Source organism: Phyllobates terribilis, unplaced genomic scaffold (assembly GCF_046119375.1).
Source record: "Phyllobates terribilis strain yellow unplaced genomic scaffold, ASM4611937v1 Scaffold_7__3_contigs__length_470593459, whole genome shotgun sequence".
Classification (NCBI taxonomy): domain Eukaryota; kingdom Metazoa; phylum Chordata; class Amphibia; order Anura; family Dendrobatidae; genus Phyllobates; species Phyllobates terribilis.
In genome coordinates, this window is record NW_027362767.1 from 408,070,613 (window position 1) to 408,086,620 (window position 16,008).

Genomic DNA, 16,008 nt, shown 5'->3' on the forward strand with positions numbered 1-16,008 from the left:
GCTTTTTCCACTCCACCAGAAATATATATGAGATTCTCCCCTGGCCTGATTCCTGTTGAGTGGAGCAGATCTCCGCTCTGTGCTGTGTCTGTTCCTGATGCAGCAGGCGCGATGTAGTGAGGTCACTGCACCTCCTGCACTGAGCCTCAGACAGTACATGTGGATGGTGGAGCGGGGCGCTGACACTCCCTCCACCACCAACATATTCAACTGTGTCTGCCGCCTACTTCGCCCCCCAAACCAGGACTGTCCTGCTGCATCCAGAACAGCTGGGAGGCCTCGGCCTAATGTATGTATGGTATGAAGAGGAGAAGTTTATCTGGGGATATTAGACAAGGACGTTTCACATAGCAGCTGGCTTCATTATTGAGGAGCATGGTGACCCCCGATTAGTAATCACAGACTGTACGTCCTCCCCATGGAAACTTACTGAGAGGAGGAGGGGTGTAAGCCATACATCTCTGTAGGAAAATACTCCTCTTATCAGCCAAAATATGATTTCTTCTAAATATAACCCCCCTCCGGCCCACCCCGGTGTACAGAATAACTAGCCATCATGCTCCGCTGTCATTGTCCTTTCCCGCCCTGTGCGGAGATTGCCGTTTCCATGGTGAAGTTACTAAGACGTCGTCATGGTAGCCAGCTGCGTTCTACAGGGTGGGAATTATTGGTTGGCAAGTTTCCTGTGGTTGCCAATCACAACGTATAGAAGCTGCCGCCACAACCACCGGGGCGCCGCGCTGTGCTCACAGCCAGACGACCACTGCTGGCGACACAGGTGAGGTGTCTGTCCTCCGTCACAATGTCAAAATGTTGTCACGAGACGGAAAAGTCCCAAATTGTTGTTACTACTGGATATCTGTTGTGACGGTATACGTTATGTCATCACTGTGTCATGATGTCACATCATGATGTCACTGTGTGCTCTGTGTACTTCTATGTACCTCCAATGGTGGATTTCGCTGTCCTCTTACCATCCCGTTTCTGTGTAGCCCCTGACCCCTTTATGAATAATTTTCCCATTCAACTGTTGCTCATTCTCCTTGTTGGCAACTGGTAGCCCAGTGCCCCGCTCCCCATTATCCACCTCCCCAACAATAACTCATTCGCTGGCTTTCCTCGCCACCTTAGTCTGTCCCTCCATGGATTTACATCTCCCTCCTAACTACCATGCTGTTCTCTTCAGTCCTTACAGACCCTTATTCCTGGGATGATTTTTTTTGACGTTCACCACAATATTCCTGTAGCCAAAATGAATGGTTGGCACCAACCATCCCTCCAGCTGCCCACCCACCCTGCATCCGGAGCTGCTCGCTTCATTATTCTCATTTGCTGTCCCCATTTCTACTATCCTCCTAGTACAGTATTGTCCCCTTCTCTACTATCCTCCTAGTACAGTGCTGTCCCCTTCTCTACTATCCTCCTAGTACAGTGCTGTCCCCTTCTCTACTATCCCCCTAGAACACTGCTGTCCCCTTCTCTACTATCCTCCTAGTACAGTGCTTTCCCCTTCTCTACTATCCCTCTAGAACACTGTTGTCCTCTTCTCTACTATCCTCCTAGTACAGTGTTGTGCTGCCCCCTTCTCTGCTATCCCCCTAGTACATTGCTGTCCCCTTCTCTACTATCCTCCTAGTGAATTTCTGTCCCCTCTTCTACTATCCTCCTAACACATTGCTCTCCCCTTATTTACTATCCTCCTAGTACAGTGCTGTCCCCTTCTCTGCTATCCTCCTAGTACAGTGCTGTCCCCTTCTCTGCTATCCTCCTAGTACAGTGCTGTCCCCTTCTCTACTATCCTCCTAGTACAGTGCTGTCCCCTTCTCTACTATCCTCCTAGTACAGTGCTGTCCCCTTCTCTACTATCCTCCTAGTACAGTGCTGTCCCCTTCTCTGCTATCCTCCTAGTACAGTGCTGTCCCCTTCTCTGCTATCCTCCTAGTACAGTGCTGTCCCCTTCTCTGCTATCCTCCTAGTACAGTGCTGTCCCCTTCTCTACTATCCTCCTAATACAGTGCTGTCCCCTTCTCTGCTATCCTCCTATTACAGTGCTGTCCCCTTCTCTGCTATCCTCCTAGTACAGTGCTGTCCCCTTCTCTGCTATCCTCCTAGTACAGTGCTGTCCCCTTCTCTACTATCCTCCTAGTACAGTGCTGTCCCCTTTTCTACTATCCTCCTAGTACATTGCTGTCCCCTTCTCTACTATCCTCCTAGTACAGTATTGTCCCCTTCTCTACTATCCTCCTAGTAAATTGCTGTCCCCTTCTCTATTATCCTCCTAATACAGTGCTGTCCCCTTCTCTGCTATCCTCCTATTACAGTGCTGTCACCTTCTCTGCTATCCTCCTAGTACAGTGCTGTCCCCTTCTCTACTATCCTCCTAGTACAGTGCTGTCCCCTTCCCTACTATCCTACTTGTAGTGTTATCACCTTCTCTACTATCCTCCTAATGCATTTCTGTCCCCTTTTCTACTATCCTCCTAGTACATTGCTGTCCCCTTCTCTACTATCCTCCTAGTACAGTATTGTCCCCTTCTCTACTATCCTCCTAGTACATTGCTGTCCCTTTCTCTATTATCCTCCTAATACAGTGCTGTCCCCTTCTCTGCTATCCTCCTATTACAGTGCTGTCCCCTTCTCTGCTATCCTCCTAGTACAGTGCTGTCCCCTTCTCTGCTATCCTCCTAGTACAGTGCTGTCCCCTTCTCTGCTATCCTCCTAGTACAGTGCTGTCCCCTTCTCTACTATCCTCCTAGTACAGTGCTGTCCCCTTCTCTACTATCCTCCTAGTACAGTGCTGCCCCCTTCTCTACTATCCTCCTAATACAGTGCTGTCCCCTTCTCTGCTATCCTCCTATTACAGTGCTGTCCCCTTCTCTGCTATCCTCCTAGTACAGTGCTGTCCCCTTCTCTACTATCCTCCTAGTACAGTGCTGTCCCTTCTCTACTATCCTCCTAGTACAGTGCTGTCCCTTCTCTACTATCCTCCTAGTACAGTGCTGTCCCTTCTCTACTATCCTCCCAGTACAGTGCTGTCCCCTTCTCTACTATCCTCCTAGTACAGTGCTGTCTCCTTCTCTACTATCCTCCTAGTACAGTGCTGTCCTCTTCTCTACTATCCCCCTATTACAGTGCTGCCCCCTTCTCTACTATCCTCCTAATACAGTGCTGTCCCCATCTCTGCTATCCTCCTAGTACAGTGCTGTCCCCTTCTCTACTATCCTCCTAGTACAGTGCTGTCCCCTTCTCTACTATCCTCCTAGTACAGTGCTGTCCCCTTCTCTACTATCCTCCTAGTACAGTGCTGCCCCCTTCTCTACTATCCTCCTAATACAGTGCTGTCCCCTTCTCTGCTATCCTCCTATTACAGTGCTGTCCCCTTCTCTGCTATCCTCCTAGTACAGTGCTGTCCCCTTCTCTACTATCCTCCTAGTACAGTGCTGTCCCCTTCTCTACTATCCCCCTATTACAGTGCTGTCCCCTTCTCTACTATCCTCCTAATACAGTGCTGTCCCCTTCTCTACTATCCTCCTAGTACAGTGCTGTCCCCTTCTCTACTATCCTCCTAGTACAGTGCTGTCTCCTTCTCTACTATCCTCCTAGTACAGTGCTGTCCCCTTCTCTACTATCCCCCTATTACAGTGCTGTCCCCTTCTCTACTATCCTCCTAATACAGTGCTGTCCCCTTCTCTACTATCCTCCTAGTACAGTGCTGTCCCCTTCTCAACTATCCCCTTAGTGCAGTGCTGCTGCCTTATTGACTTTCTTCCCAGTCAAGATACTCCATTCTCTAGCATCCTTGTAGTCTAGTGCTGTTCTTTTCTCTTCTGCTCTCTTGGTCCGGGGCTTCTTCCTCACCTTCCATACTTCTTCTCCAGGTCTGCTCACTTCTCTATCTGCCTAGTTTGTTGCTGCCCCTTTACCTCTTGTGCCTAATTGGCGCTCCTCTGTTCATTACATTATATGCTGTCCCCTATCTCTATTTATCCTAACATTACAGGGGTCCCCTGCTTCCTTTTACATGACCGCTATGCTACACTTATGAATGGCTCAGAAGAATTTCAGGTGCTAGGAAAGTTTACTTTACAGTATAAGAAAAAAACGACAAAAAACACGTTTTCTTCCCCTAAACACAACCTCTCCCGTCCATTAGTTGAGTATGGGATTGCAGCTCATCCCAAGTCAAATTATTAAGGTTCAGCTGCAATACCAGACTCCACCTGTGGTCAGGAGTGGAGCTCTTTCTATCAAAAAGAAAACTGTTTTTTTTTCTTTTTCTGGATACCAACTTTAAGTTACCCTCCACCTCAACAAAGGGAGATTTTTCAAAAGTTAAAAATCTATATCCTTAAATGTAGATGACCTGATCATGATGTCATTGATACTAAGGAACCATGAATGTGTTATACCTGTCCTTGTCTGTAGTGATCCGCACCTCTCCAGACTGCGAACCCATAAGATGGAGAATAAGGGCCGATGTGATAATGATTTACAGCTGAAGAGGCGCGTGGACCAGGTGACGGAAGAGGTGAGCGGATCACAGATCACACCTATTGCTCTGTCTGTAAGGACGAGCTGGCCCCCAGGACGGTCTCCAGATGACGACACGGGGTAATGGGGGGAGCTGGGTCCAAGGTGTCTCCCTGGAAAGTGTCTGTATTCATGGTCATCTCTGGTCAGGACTAACATGATCTTGGGATCTGCTGGAGATCCACTGAGCAGGTCACTGTGTTATCACTTTTCTACTCTCTTGTAGTCTCTGGACATTACCCGTCGTATGGTGCAAATGGTGGAAGAGGTGAGAGATCGAAAGACAAACATTTTATGCCACATTTATGTTATTTCTGTTCATTTGTTTGTGGTCACTTTATTTTTCTAAAATTCTTAAAATAGTAATAACATTGTGTATATAGAGTATGTACAGATAGTGCTGCCTCCCTGTCTCTCCCTGTAAATGATGTAGGTACAGATAGTGCTGCCTCCCTGTCTCTCCCTGTAAATGATGTAGGTACAGATAGTGCTGCCTCCCTGTCTCCTTGTAAATGATGTAGGTACAGATAGTCCTGCCTCCCTGTCTCTCCCTGTAAATGATGTAGGTACAGATAGTGCTGCCTCCCTGTCTCTCCCTGTAAAATATGTAGGAGGTAAATAATGTAGGTACAGATAGTGCTGCCTACCTGTCTCTCCCTGTAAAATATGTAGGAGGTAAATAATGTAGGTACAGATAGTGCTGCCTACCTGTCTCTCCCTGTAAATGATGTAGGTACAGATAGTGCTGCCTCCCTGTCTCTCCCTGTAAATAATGTAGGTACAGATAGTGCTGCCTCCCTGTCTCTCTCTGTAAATGATGTAGGTACAGATAGTGCTGCCTCCCTGTCTCTCCTTGTAAATGATGTAGGTACAGATAGTGCTGCCTCCCCGTCTCTCCCTGTAAATGATGTAGGTACAGATAGTGCTGCCTCCCTGTCTTTCCTTGTGAATAATGTAGGTACAGATAGTGCCGCCTCCCTGTCTCTCCCTGTAAATGATGTAGGTACAGATAGTGCTGCCTCACCATCTCTCTCTGTAAAAATGATATAGGTACAGATAGCGCTGCCCCCTGTAAATGATGTAGTTGCAGATAGTGCCGCCTCACCGTGTCTCCCTGTAAATGATGTAGGTACAGATAGTGCTGCCTCCCTTTCTTTCCCTGTAAATAATGTAGGTACAGATATTGCTGCCTCCCTGTCTAACCCTGTAAATGATGTACAGTAGGTACAGATAGTGCTGCCTCCCTGTCTCTCCATGTAAATAATGTAGGTACAGATAGTGCTGCATCACCATCTCTCTCTGTAAATGATGTAGGTACAGATACTGCTGCCTCACCGTGTCTCCCTGTAAATTATGTAGGTACAGATAGTGCTGCCTCCCTGTCTTTCCCTGTAAATGATGTAGGTACAGATAGTGCTGCCTCACCGTGTCTCCCTGTAAATGATGTCAGTACAGATAGTGCTGCCTCCCTGTCTTTCCCTGTAAATAATGTAGGCACAGATATTGCTGCCTCCCTGTCAATGAAGTAGGTACAGATAGTGCTGCCTCCCTGTCTTTCCCTGTAAATAATGTAGGTACAGATAGTGCTCCCTGTCTTTCCCTGTAAATGATGTAGGTACAGATAGTGCTGCCTCCCTGTCTCTCCCTGTAAATGATATAGGTACAGATAGTGCTGCCTCCCTGTCTCTCCCTGTAAATGATGTAGGTACAGATAGTGCTGCCTCCCTGTCTCTCCCTCTAATTTATGTAGGTACAGGTTGTGTTGCCTCCCTGTCTCTCTCACAGATAGTGCTGCCTCCCTGTCTCTCTCACAGATAGTGCTGCTTCCCTGTGTATCCCTTTATTGATGTAGTTAGAGGTTGTGCTGCTTCCTTGTCTCATCCTGTAAATGATGTAGGTACACGAAGTGCTGCCTCCCCATCACTCTCACATTTAGTACTGCCTCCCTGTTTTTCTCCTGTAAAATATGTGAGTACAGATAGTACTATCTCCTAGTCTAGCCTTGTAAATGATGTAGGCAAAGGTAATATTGCTGTCCTATCTCTTCTTGTAATTGATTTAGTACAAATAGCACTGCTTCCATATTTTTGTCCATGATGTAGGAACAGATAGTGCTACTTCCTTGTATCTCTCACAGATATACTTCTTGCTGACGCTCCTTGTAAATGATTTTAGGTACACATAGTGCTGCTGCCTGTCTCTACCTACAAAGGATTTTGGCGCAGGTAGTGAGCGCCTCCATGTCAGGGCATTAGAAAGCCTGTCCCCAAAATGTCCTGCACACAGTATATGGAATCGCCACACCACAGCTCCATATTTGTGTAGTGGCCGTACTTGGGTACTGCAGCTCAGCTCCATTGAAATAAAAACACCTTTTTGGTATTTTGGGTTTTATTTATGAACATTTTCTAAGAAAGTCTAATAATTCAGAAAAGCTGTTAATCAAATTTTTCCTCGTCCCATTGTTCTCAATGGATCCATAACTATAAAAGTAACTCCATTTAAAAAGTTATAGAGGTAAACTAGTAACCTTTATATATTTTTCTTTACCCATCATTCCATTATGGGACAGAGTAAGGATGCTGGAATAAGGACTCTGGTGATGCTGGATGAGCAAGGAGGTAAGACTGACTACAGTCAATAGTTAATTTTCATTTACTCAGTGTCTTATAAACCTCCTCACTCTCTTTTCCATCACAATCTCTTGCTCTTCTATAACTTCCAACATTGAGGAACACAGAAAAGTAACAACCAAAGTTTTCCCAAAGTTCCTGCACAAGTGTCAGCTGGCAAAACATGTTATCCTACAGTGACCTCCAGTGGTGAAAACAATGATTACACCTACTAGTATAATATGTTATTCTGCAATGACCTCTGGTGGTGAAAACAATGATTACACCTACAAGTTTAATATGTTATTCTGCAATGACCTCTGGTGGTGACAATATTGAGTACACCAATCTCTGCTATCATGGACCTTTATATATTTTAATATTTTGCACAAATAAACTGAGAATTAATTTTTATTGGAGACTTTTCCCACTTTTTCTTTATATATAAGGGGTATGTTTTCTCCTTGTGGAGAGTGACACGCCAGTAGGAGGAGACTTAAACGCCTTGCATGCTCCCCTGGGAAATTTAATATGCAAAGCAAATAAATATTCAAAGAGGAAAAGGACTTGAACTCTAGCGCCACCTATTGGAAGCAGCAATCCTAAAAGTCAATATCGACCCTTTAACGAGCCTTGCAATATGACTTAGGATAAAAGCCAAACCAGTAATCTCAATTTGCAGACACACATATTTAGTTTCCAATAGGTGGCACAAGAGTTCAAGTCCTCTCTGAAGAGACAATTTGCATATTTAATTTCCCAGAGGAGAATGCAAGGTGATTAAGTCTCCTCATACTGGCGTGCCATTAATAAAACATGTTACCTTACAGTGACCTCCAGTGGTGAAAACATTGATTACACCTACTAGTATAATATGTTACTCTACATTGACTCCTGGTGGTGAAAATATATATTACACCAACTTGTATAACATGTTACTCTAAAAATATAGATTACACCTACTAGTATAACATAAATGATCCTTCAGTGACATCTGGTGGTGAAAATATAGATTACACCTACTGTTCAATTTGAAACATAGATGCAGCAGAGATGAATATGTTTCTTGGCATAATACTTAATGAGATCATGAAGTTCAGTCTATGGGTGTCAAGCAGATAAGCCTGCTAACTTATTTTAACATGCCAAATTGTCATGACATACCAGTTGTGTAACATAGCTGGCCCAATGCAAAGATAGATCAAAATGTACCCCCATTATGGTGGTGGGTTTAGCCATTTAGATCAAAATGGCCTGATATTTATTAGCCCCCACATCCATTATGTCAAGTTCTGACTCCATTTTTTTTTGTAACATTGCCGTTCCCCCCAACTGTCCTGATGGTCCAATAAAATAGAAGGAACAGGGCTTGGCAAATAAGTCCCAGATTCGATGTTTCTTACATATTCTGTAGACATTCGTAATAAGTTGGACTGGGGCTAACAATATGACCAATTCTAAAGGCCTCCATACATATTAACGCATAACCGGTACATACCTGCACGCAGCCTCCGATCCTCACAAGATCTCCTCTACTTCCCTCTTACCTCCTCTTCCAATAATCGCATACAAGATTTCTCCCTTGCATCCCCCCTACTCTGGAACTCTCTACCCCAACATATCAGTCTCTCACCTACCGTGGAAACCTTCAAAAGGAACCTGAAGACCTTCCTCTTCCGACAAGCCTACAACCTGCAGTAACCCTCGCTCCACCATACCGCTGCACGACCAGCTCTACCCTCACCTACTGTATCCTCACCCATCCCTTGTAGACTGTGAGCCCTCATGGGCAGGGTCCTCGCTCATCCTGCACCAGTTGCCGTCACTTTTTGTTAAAGATTATTGTAATTGTTCTTGTATTATACCCCTTTTTTCACACGTAAAGCGCCATGGAATAAATGGCGCTATAATAATAAATAATAATAATAACTACCAATTTTGACCTACAGGAATATAGAGAAGTTCTGCACCTCTGCCCGCTCCCGCAGTATGTGGCATAGACCTGCAGCGTGTGAAGCTTGGAACAGCAGATATCTTCTAGGGATGTGATTGCGCTTCCTGCAGTGAGCCTCAGACGGCCCAGAGGACATTCACAGGCTGGATGGTGGAGCAGGGAGCTGATGGCTCCTTTCTCCACTATTGCATTTAGCTGCGTCCCAAAGATGCAGATACAGATGAACCCGGGATACGCTTCCAAACCCCCCAGGACAGTTGTCTAACTCTATCTTTTTATGTTATGCATTCAGAGCAGCTGGAGCGGATTGACAAAGGTTTGAACCAAATCAATCAGGATATGAGAGAAGCAGAAAAGAACCTGACGGATATGAGTAAATGCTGCGGACTCTGCTCCTGCGACAGGTAAGTACCTCTGCGCATTTCTCATGGTGCTGAAATTCTGCAACAGATTCTGTAAAGTTGGTTATTCAATGTAAAGCAAAAGACATTTCCTCCTGATCCTCAATGCACACATGCACACTCGGTTGGCTGAGCGTGCATGTATTCTGAATGGGTAAGATGGGGTAAGCCGCTGTCAGACACCTCTGACACCTTTGGAGTTATAACTAATCCCATAACAAAGAAGTTGTTAAAAATTGATAAAATATTGCTAATGATTGTCCCAGCCGGTTGTGTTTCTGATTCCTCAGGTTGACGAGCAGTGCAACGTCCAGGGCTGCTTGGGGTAAATCTAACGACGACGTTGTCTCTGCTCAGCCTTCCCGCGTTGCCGATGAAAGAGAAAGGATGATGATGAGCGGAAGTTATATCCGGAGGTAACATTTGAGAATACTTCTCTATCAATCTCTGTTCAAGCTCGCTGCCACCAATAGTCTATGTTCATCGCTGCCACCAATAGTCTATGTTCACTCATTTATCATCTATTTAATACAATGGACTCTTCATGATTCTGAGGACCCAGGTCATAAATTTTAACTCCCAAGTGATCTACAATTGGGTTTTTCCTGAACAACCTCATGGTCCACTTTAATATTGTGATATAACCTGGTCCAACAATTGAATCTTCAGGTATTTCAGGCCTCTGTCAGTGGAAGACCCCAAAAACCCACAATCTCATGTCAAAGAACCTTAGGTGAACACTTCCTGTAGGTAAAGTCTCCAGCTTAGAGTCTTTGCCTTAGGCAAAAATTATTCTACTTCCGCCATCTCATGGTTGTGGGTCATATTAAGAGATCTACAGACCTTTACAGCCATGAGAAGGCACCTCAATCATTAATGAGGGAGAGAGCAAAGAAAAGAGAAAAGAAAGATCTTTAAATGGAATCTGTCCACGGATTAATGCTGCCTGAACCATGGACAGGAGAACTGACTGTGTTATTGCAGCCGTATACAGTAAGTTTTACTCTGAAACTCTGCAGCATTTTAGAAAAACCTGTTGGCCATCAGGACCGGGGCAAGGAGAAGCCACCTTCCTCAGACTAGTCATCTGAGGCACATAGTTTCTGCTTGACTTTTCAAAGTATGTTTTTTCCCAAGTGCTGCAGGATTTCAGAGAAAAACATTCATGGCTACAATAACTCAGTCAGTGTCTGATTTCTCCTGCTGTGGTTCCTGCCAGCAGTGCTGAGGTAAGAAGAGGCTGCTCACACTGCGGTCCACCTTGTCTATCTGATCAAATACTGGAGATACCAGGTGTCCTTAGGCTAGAAGAGGCTGCTCACACTGCTGTCCACCCTGTCTATCTGATCGAATACTGGAGATACCAGCAGTGCTGAGGTAAGAAGAGGCTGCTCACATTGCTGTCCACCCTGTCTATCTGATCTAATACTGGAGATGCCAGGGGTGCTGAGGTAAGAAGAGGCTGCTCACACTGCCATCCACCCTGTCTATCTGATCTAATACTGGAGATGCCAGGGGTGCTGAGGTAAAAAGAGGCTGCTCACACTGCCATCCATCCTGTCTATCTGATCTAATACTGGATATGCCAGGGTTGCTGAGATAAGAAGAGGCTGCTCACACTGCTGTCCACTCTGTCTATCTGATCGAATACTGGAGATACCAGGTGTCCTTAGGATAGAAGAGGCTGCTCACACTGCTGTCCACCCTGTCTATTTGAGCTAATACTGGAGATACCAGTTCTGCGGAGGTAAGAAGAGACTGCTCATACTGCTGTTCACCATGGCTTTCTGAATGCTGAGTGGCTGTTGTGACCTGGAGACAGCAGGACAGTATAGGTTATTGCTAGGAGGTAAGAAGAGGCTGCTCATGCAACTGTCCACCCTGTCTATCTGATCTAGTACTAGAGATACCAGGTGACCTTAGGTTAAAAGAAGCTGCTCACACTGCTTTCCACCCTGTCTATCTGATCGAATACTGAAGATACCAGCTGTTCTTAGGTTAGAAGAGGCAGCTCGCACTGCTATCCACCCTGTCTATTTAATCTAATACTAGAGATGCCAGGATTGCTGAGGTAGGAAGAGGCTGCTCACACTGCTGTTTACCATGTCTATCTAATACTGGAGATGCCAGGATTTCTGAGGTAGGAAGAGGCTGCTCACACTATTGTCTACCCTGACTATCTGATCTAATACTGGAGATGCCAGGATTGCTGAGGTAAGAAGAGGCTGCTCACACTATTGTCCACCCTGTCTATGTGATCTAATACTGGAGATGCCAGGATTGCTGGGGTAAGAAGAGGCTGCTCACACTATTGTCCACCCTGTCTATGTGATCTAAAACTTGAGATGCCAGTATTGCTGAGATAAGAAGTGACTGCTCATACTGCTGTTCACCATGGCTTTCTGAATGCTGAGGGGCTGTTGTGAAGTAGAGACAGCATGGCAGTATAGGTTATCTCTAGGTCACAGCAGCAGAGCTTCCTTACTATAATTTTTTTTCTTTCTATTCCTGGAGAAACTTTTTCATCCTTAGATTTTTCTTTTTTACTGTAGGATAACAAGGGATTCTCGAGAAGATGAAATGGAGGAAAACCTAAATCAAGTTGGAAGCATTCTGGGCAATCTTCGTAGCATGGCGCTGGATGTTGGTAATGAAATTGATACACAGAACAGACAAGTTGAAAAAATCATGGAAAAGGTGAGATGGAGACACGTGGGTGGATCAAAAGCTTTTAGTTTTAGGCACTTCTAAAAAAAAAAATGTTATCTCTATTCCAGGTTGCAGTGAATCAAGATCGAATACAGGATGCGAATACTAAGGCTAAGAAGATTCTGAAGAACGTGTGATATATTATGAGGCTTCTATGTTGGACCATCTGCTAGAGAATCCTGGAATGTCGTTATATCTCAACCCTATAGAATCATCTTGGAAATGTTGGAAACCTTTGGATTTAGGGAAAGTAGAAGCTTACATTAAAATAGGGATGTCAAACTCAAAACACACAGAGGGCCAAAATGAAAAACTTGGACAAAGCCGCGGATAATGGGCTCCATACAAAATAATGGGCACCACATAGTCCTCCATACAGTATAATGAGCCCCAAATAGTCCTCCATACAGAATAATGACCCCACATAGTCCTCCATACAGTATAATGGGCCCCACATAGTCCTCCATACAGAATAATGGTCCCACATAGTCCTCCATACAGAATAATGGTCCCACATAGTCCTCCATACAGTATAATGAGCCCCAAATAGTCCTCCATACAGAATAATGGCCCCACATAGGGGTGGTGGTTCTGGTGTCGCGGGCCAAATATACAGTCATGGCCAAAAGTATTGAGAATGAGACAAATAGTAATTTTTCCAAAGTTTACTGCTTCATTTTTTGTAATGGCAATTTGCATATACTCCTGAATGTCAAAGATTGATTAGCTTAACAGCAATTACTGTACTTGCAAAGTCAATATTTGCCCAGAAAATGAACTTTAACCCCCAAAACACATTTCAACATCATTGCAGTCCTGCCTTAAAAGGAGCAGCTAACATCGTTTTAGTGATTGATCCATTAACACAGGTGTGGGTGTTGATGAGGACAGGGCTGGCGATCAATCAGTCATGATTAAGTAAGAATGACATCACTGGACACTTTAAAAGGAGGCTGGTTCTTGGTATCATTGTTTCTCTTTAGTTAACCATGGTTATCTCTAAAGAAACACGTGCAGCCATCATTGCACTGCACAAAAATGGCCTAACAAGGAAGAGTATCGCAGCTACAAAGATTGCACCTCAGTCAACAATCTATCTCATCATCAAGAACTTCAAGGAGAGAGCTTCCATTGTTGTCAAAAAGGCTCCAGGGCACCCAAGAAAGACCAGCAAGCGCCAGGACCGTATCTTAAAACTGTTTCAGCTGCGGGATCGGACTACCAGCAGTGCAGAGCTTGCTCAGGAATGGCAGCAGGCTGGTGTGAGTGCTTCTGCACACACTGTGAGGTGGAGACTCTTTGAGCAAGGGCTGGTTTCAAGGAGGGCAGCAAAGAAGCCACTTCTCTCCAGAAAAAACATCAGAGACCGACTGATATTCTGCAAAAGGTACAGGGAGTGGATGGCTGAGGACTGGGGCAAAGTCATTTTCTCTGATGAATCCCCTTTTCGATTGTTTGGGACATCTGGAAAACAGCTTATTCGGAGAAGAAGAGGTGAGCGCTACCACCAGTCTTGTCTCATGCCAACTGTAAAGCATCCTGAAACCATTCATGTGTGGGGTTGCTTCTCAGCCAAGGGAATCGGCTCACTCACAGTCTTGCCTAAAAACACAGCCATGAATAAAGAATGGTACCAGAATGTCCTCCAAGAGCAACTTCTCCCAACCGTCCAAGAGCAGTTTGGCGCCCAACAATGCCTTTTCCAGCATGATGGAGCACCTTGCCATAAAGCAAAGGTGATAACTAAATGGCTCATGGAACAAAACATAGAGATTTTGGGTCCATGGCCTGGAAACTCCCCAGATCTTAATCCCATTGAGAACGTGTGGTCAATCATCAAGAGACGGGTGGACAAACAAAAACCAACAAATTCTGGCAAAATGCAAGCATTGATTATGGAAGAATGGACTGCTATCAGTCAGGATTTGGTCCAAAAGTTGATTGAGAGCATGCCAGGGAGAATTACAGAGGTCTTGAAGAAGAAGGGGCAACACTGCAAATATTGACTTGCTGCATTAACTCATTCTAACTGTCAATATAACCTATTGGTACTCATGATATGATTGCAATTATATTTCTGTATGTGATATAAACATCAGACAAACACTAATAAAAACCAGAGGCCAGCAGATCATGTGAAAATATAATTTTGGTGTCATTCTCTAAACTTTTGGCCATGACTGTAATCACCCTGAGGGCCAGATTTGGCCCACGGGCCAGAGTTTGACACGTGTGCATTAAAACATCTCTCCTTCTCTATAGTAACATCTTTGCCCCATTTTAACACTATCCTGGCACAATAATTGGGTAAAGTGGATAATAGTCCAGTAGTTAATGGTCAGGTATGCAGTGGGTTCCTAGCACCATTAAACCTACCGTGATTTACAAATACGAGAGGTGGTCCATATCTTCTCCTGTGAATTAGTTTCAGACAGATTTGCTTGAATCGGCCAAAAAAGATTTGATTCGACCTGAATCGAAAGTGCCCCGAAAATAAATTTATTATGCTTGGAGGTCTCTCCAGACCCCAATAAACGGAGGGGAGGGAGTAATTAAAAATAACAAAAGATTATACACACCTGTCCTCACCTGGTTCTCTGCTCTCTTCCTCCGATCTTTGGATCTTCTGGCGCTTACTAGACCTCAAGCAGTCACCTGGAGCACAATGCTCGTCAATGACTTGCTTTGCCCTTGATTTCCTTGTCTGCCATGGTCCATGTGACCAATATAGTCAGCACCTGAAGATCCAAAAACTGGAGGGGGACTGGGAGGTAAGCTGCGGCGGCAGGCCTAACACAAGTAAGTGTCATTTTTCATGGATTCTTTCTGGTCCTCAAAAGACTCCATCAAAATGACAGCTGTTTGCCAATTTCTAAGATTCTTTCATATCAAATCCCAAAAATTTCATATTCTGGCAAATATGAAATTTACAGAAAATTTGTAACACACTTGATTTGTTATGAATCTATTCCCTCACCTCTAATCCTTACTGTGAATCGCAGATCTCTAGTCTTGGTGCCTTTAGCTTGTCTTCTTCTGCCTGGCCCAAACCCTGAGGTCATTCCTGATGTTGTGGCTCGTTGCCATGTTGGTTCTAGTCTGAACTATAAACTTTATTGCTTGTGCCTTGTGGGTGTATGTGATTTTCTTATGTGAGACAGGGGGTACACATACTTTTATGGCATCACAGTGGTCAAGTACCAGAGTTTGTTGTATAGTTTTTCTATTGAAAAGTAAAGTGTTGATGTTGTATGATTTTCGACATGGTATCCATTTCTATCTCAATCTACTGTATACATAAAAATAAAATCTTTCAAAGGCGTCCTCGAAGGTGTATATTTTGTCTTTCCAGGTTCCTGCAGTGGAGACGCCTCCGTCTTCTGTTTGCAATAGGAAACCAGACCGCTCCTGTAGTATATATTGTGCGGTAATGTGTAATATTGATGGCTGTATATTATTACATGCCTTATGACCCGGTGTGCTGGCTGTGCCTCAGTCAGTTATTGTTGGGAAGTCCGGCTCTTTTTGGTGATCTGGATCATTTGGCTCTTCTCACCAAAAAGAGACATTTTTTTTTTTAGGATTCCAAATGGATCCCTATTAATTATGTGTTCATACTATGGTCTGATGAGGCTGAATCCCTTCTCGTCAGCAGCCAAACGGGGTCATTTTACCCCAAGTGAGAGCCATTAATAAACTGCAAGTGGCTCTTCCTGGGCATGTTCACAAAAGGGAGCCGACTCTTTATGCTGGATTGGTCACGAACGACCCATCAACTGCTCCCCCTTCATCCAATCTTCTT

The 16,008-nt window shown here is 44.6% G+C and overlaps 1 protein-coding gene across 1 annotated transcript; it reads left to right on the forward strand.

The window, feature by feature from the left end:
* The first annotated feature begins 617 nt into the window (after positions 1-617).
* LOC141155077 (synaptosomal-associated protein 25-like) lies at positions 618-15,528 on the forward strand. The gene is made up of 8 exons (XM_073641714.1): positions 618-778; positions 4,426-4,528; positions 4,757-4,798; positions 7,103-7,151; positions 9,389-9,500; positions 9,788-9,913; positions 12,050-12,194; positions 12,275-15,528. Exons 1-8 carry the CDS (start codon positions 633-635, stop codon positions 12,341-12,343), a joined length of 792 nt encoding a protein of 263 aa, XP_073497815.1. The 5' UTR covers positions 618-632; the 3' UTR covers positions 12,344-15,528.
* Positions 15,529-16,008: the final 480 nt, after the last annotated feature.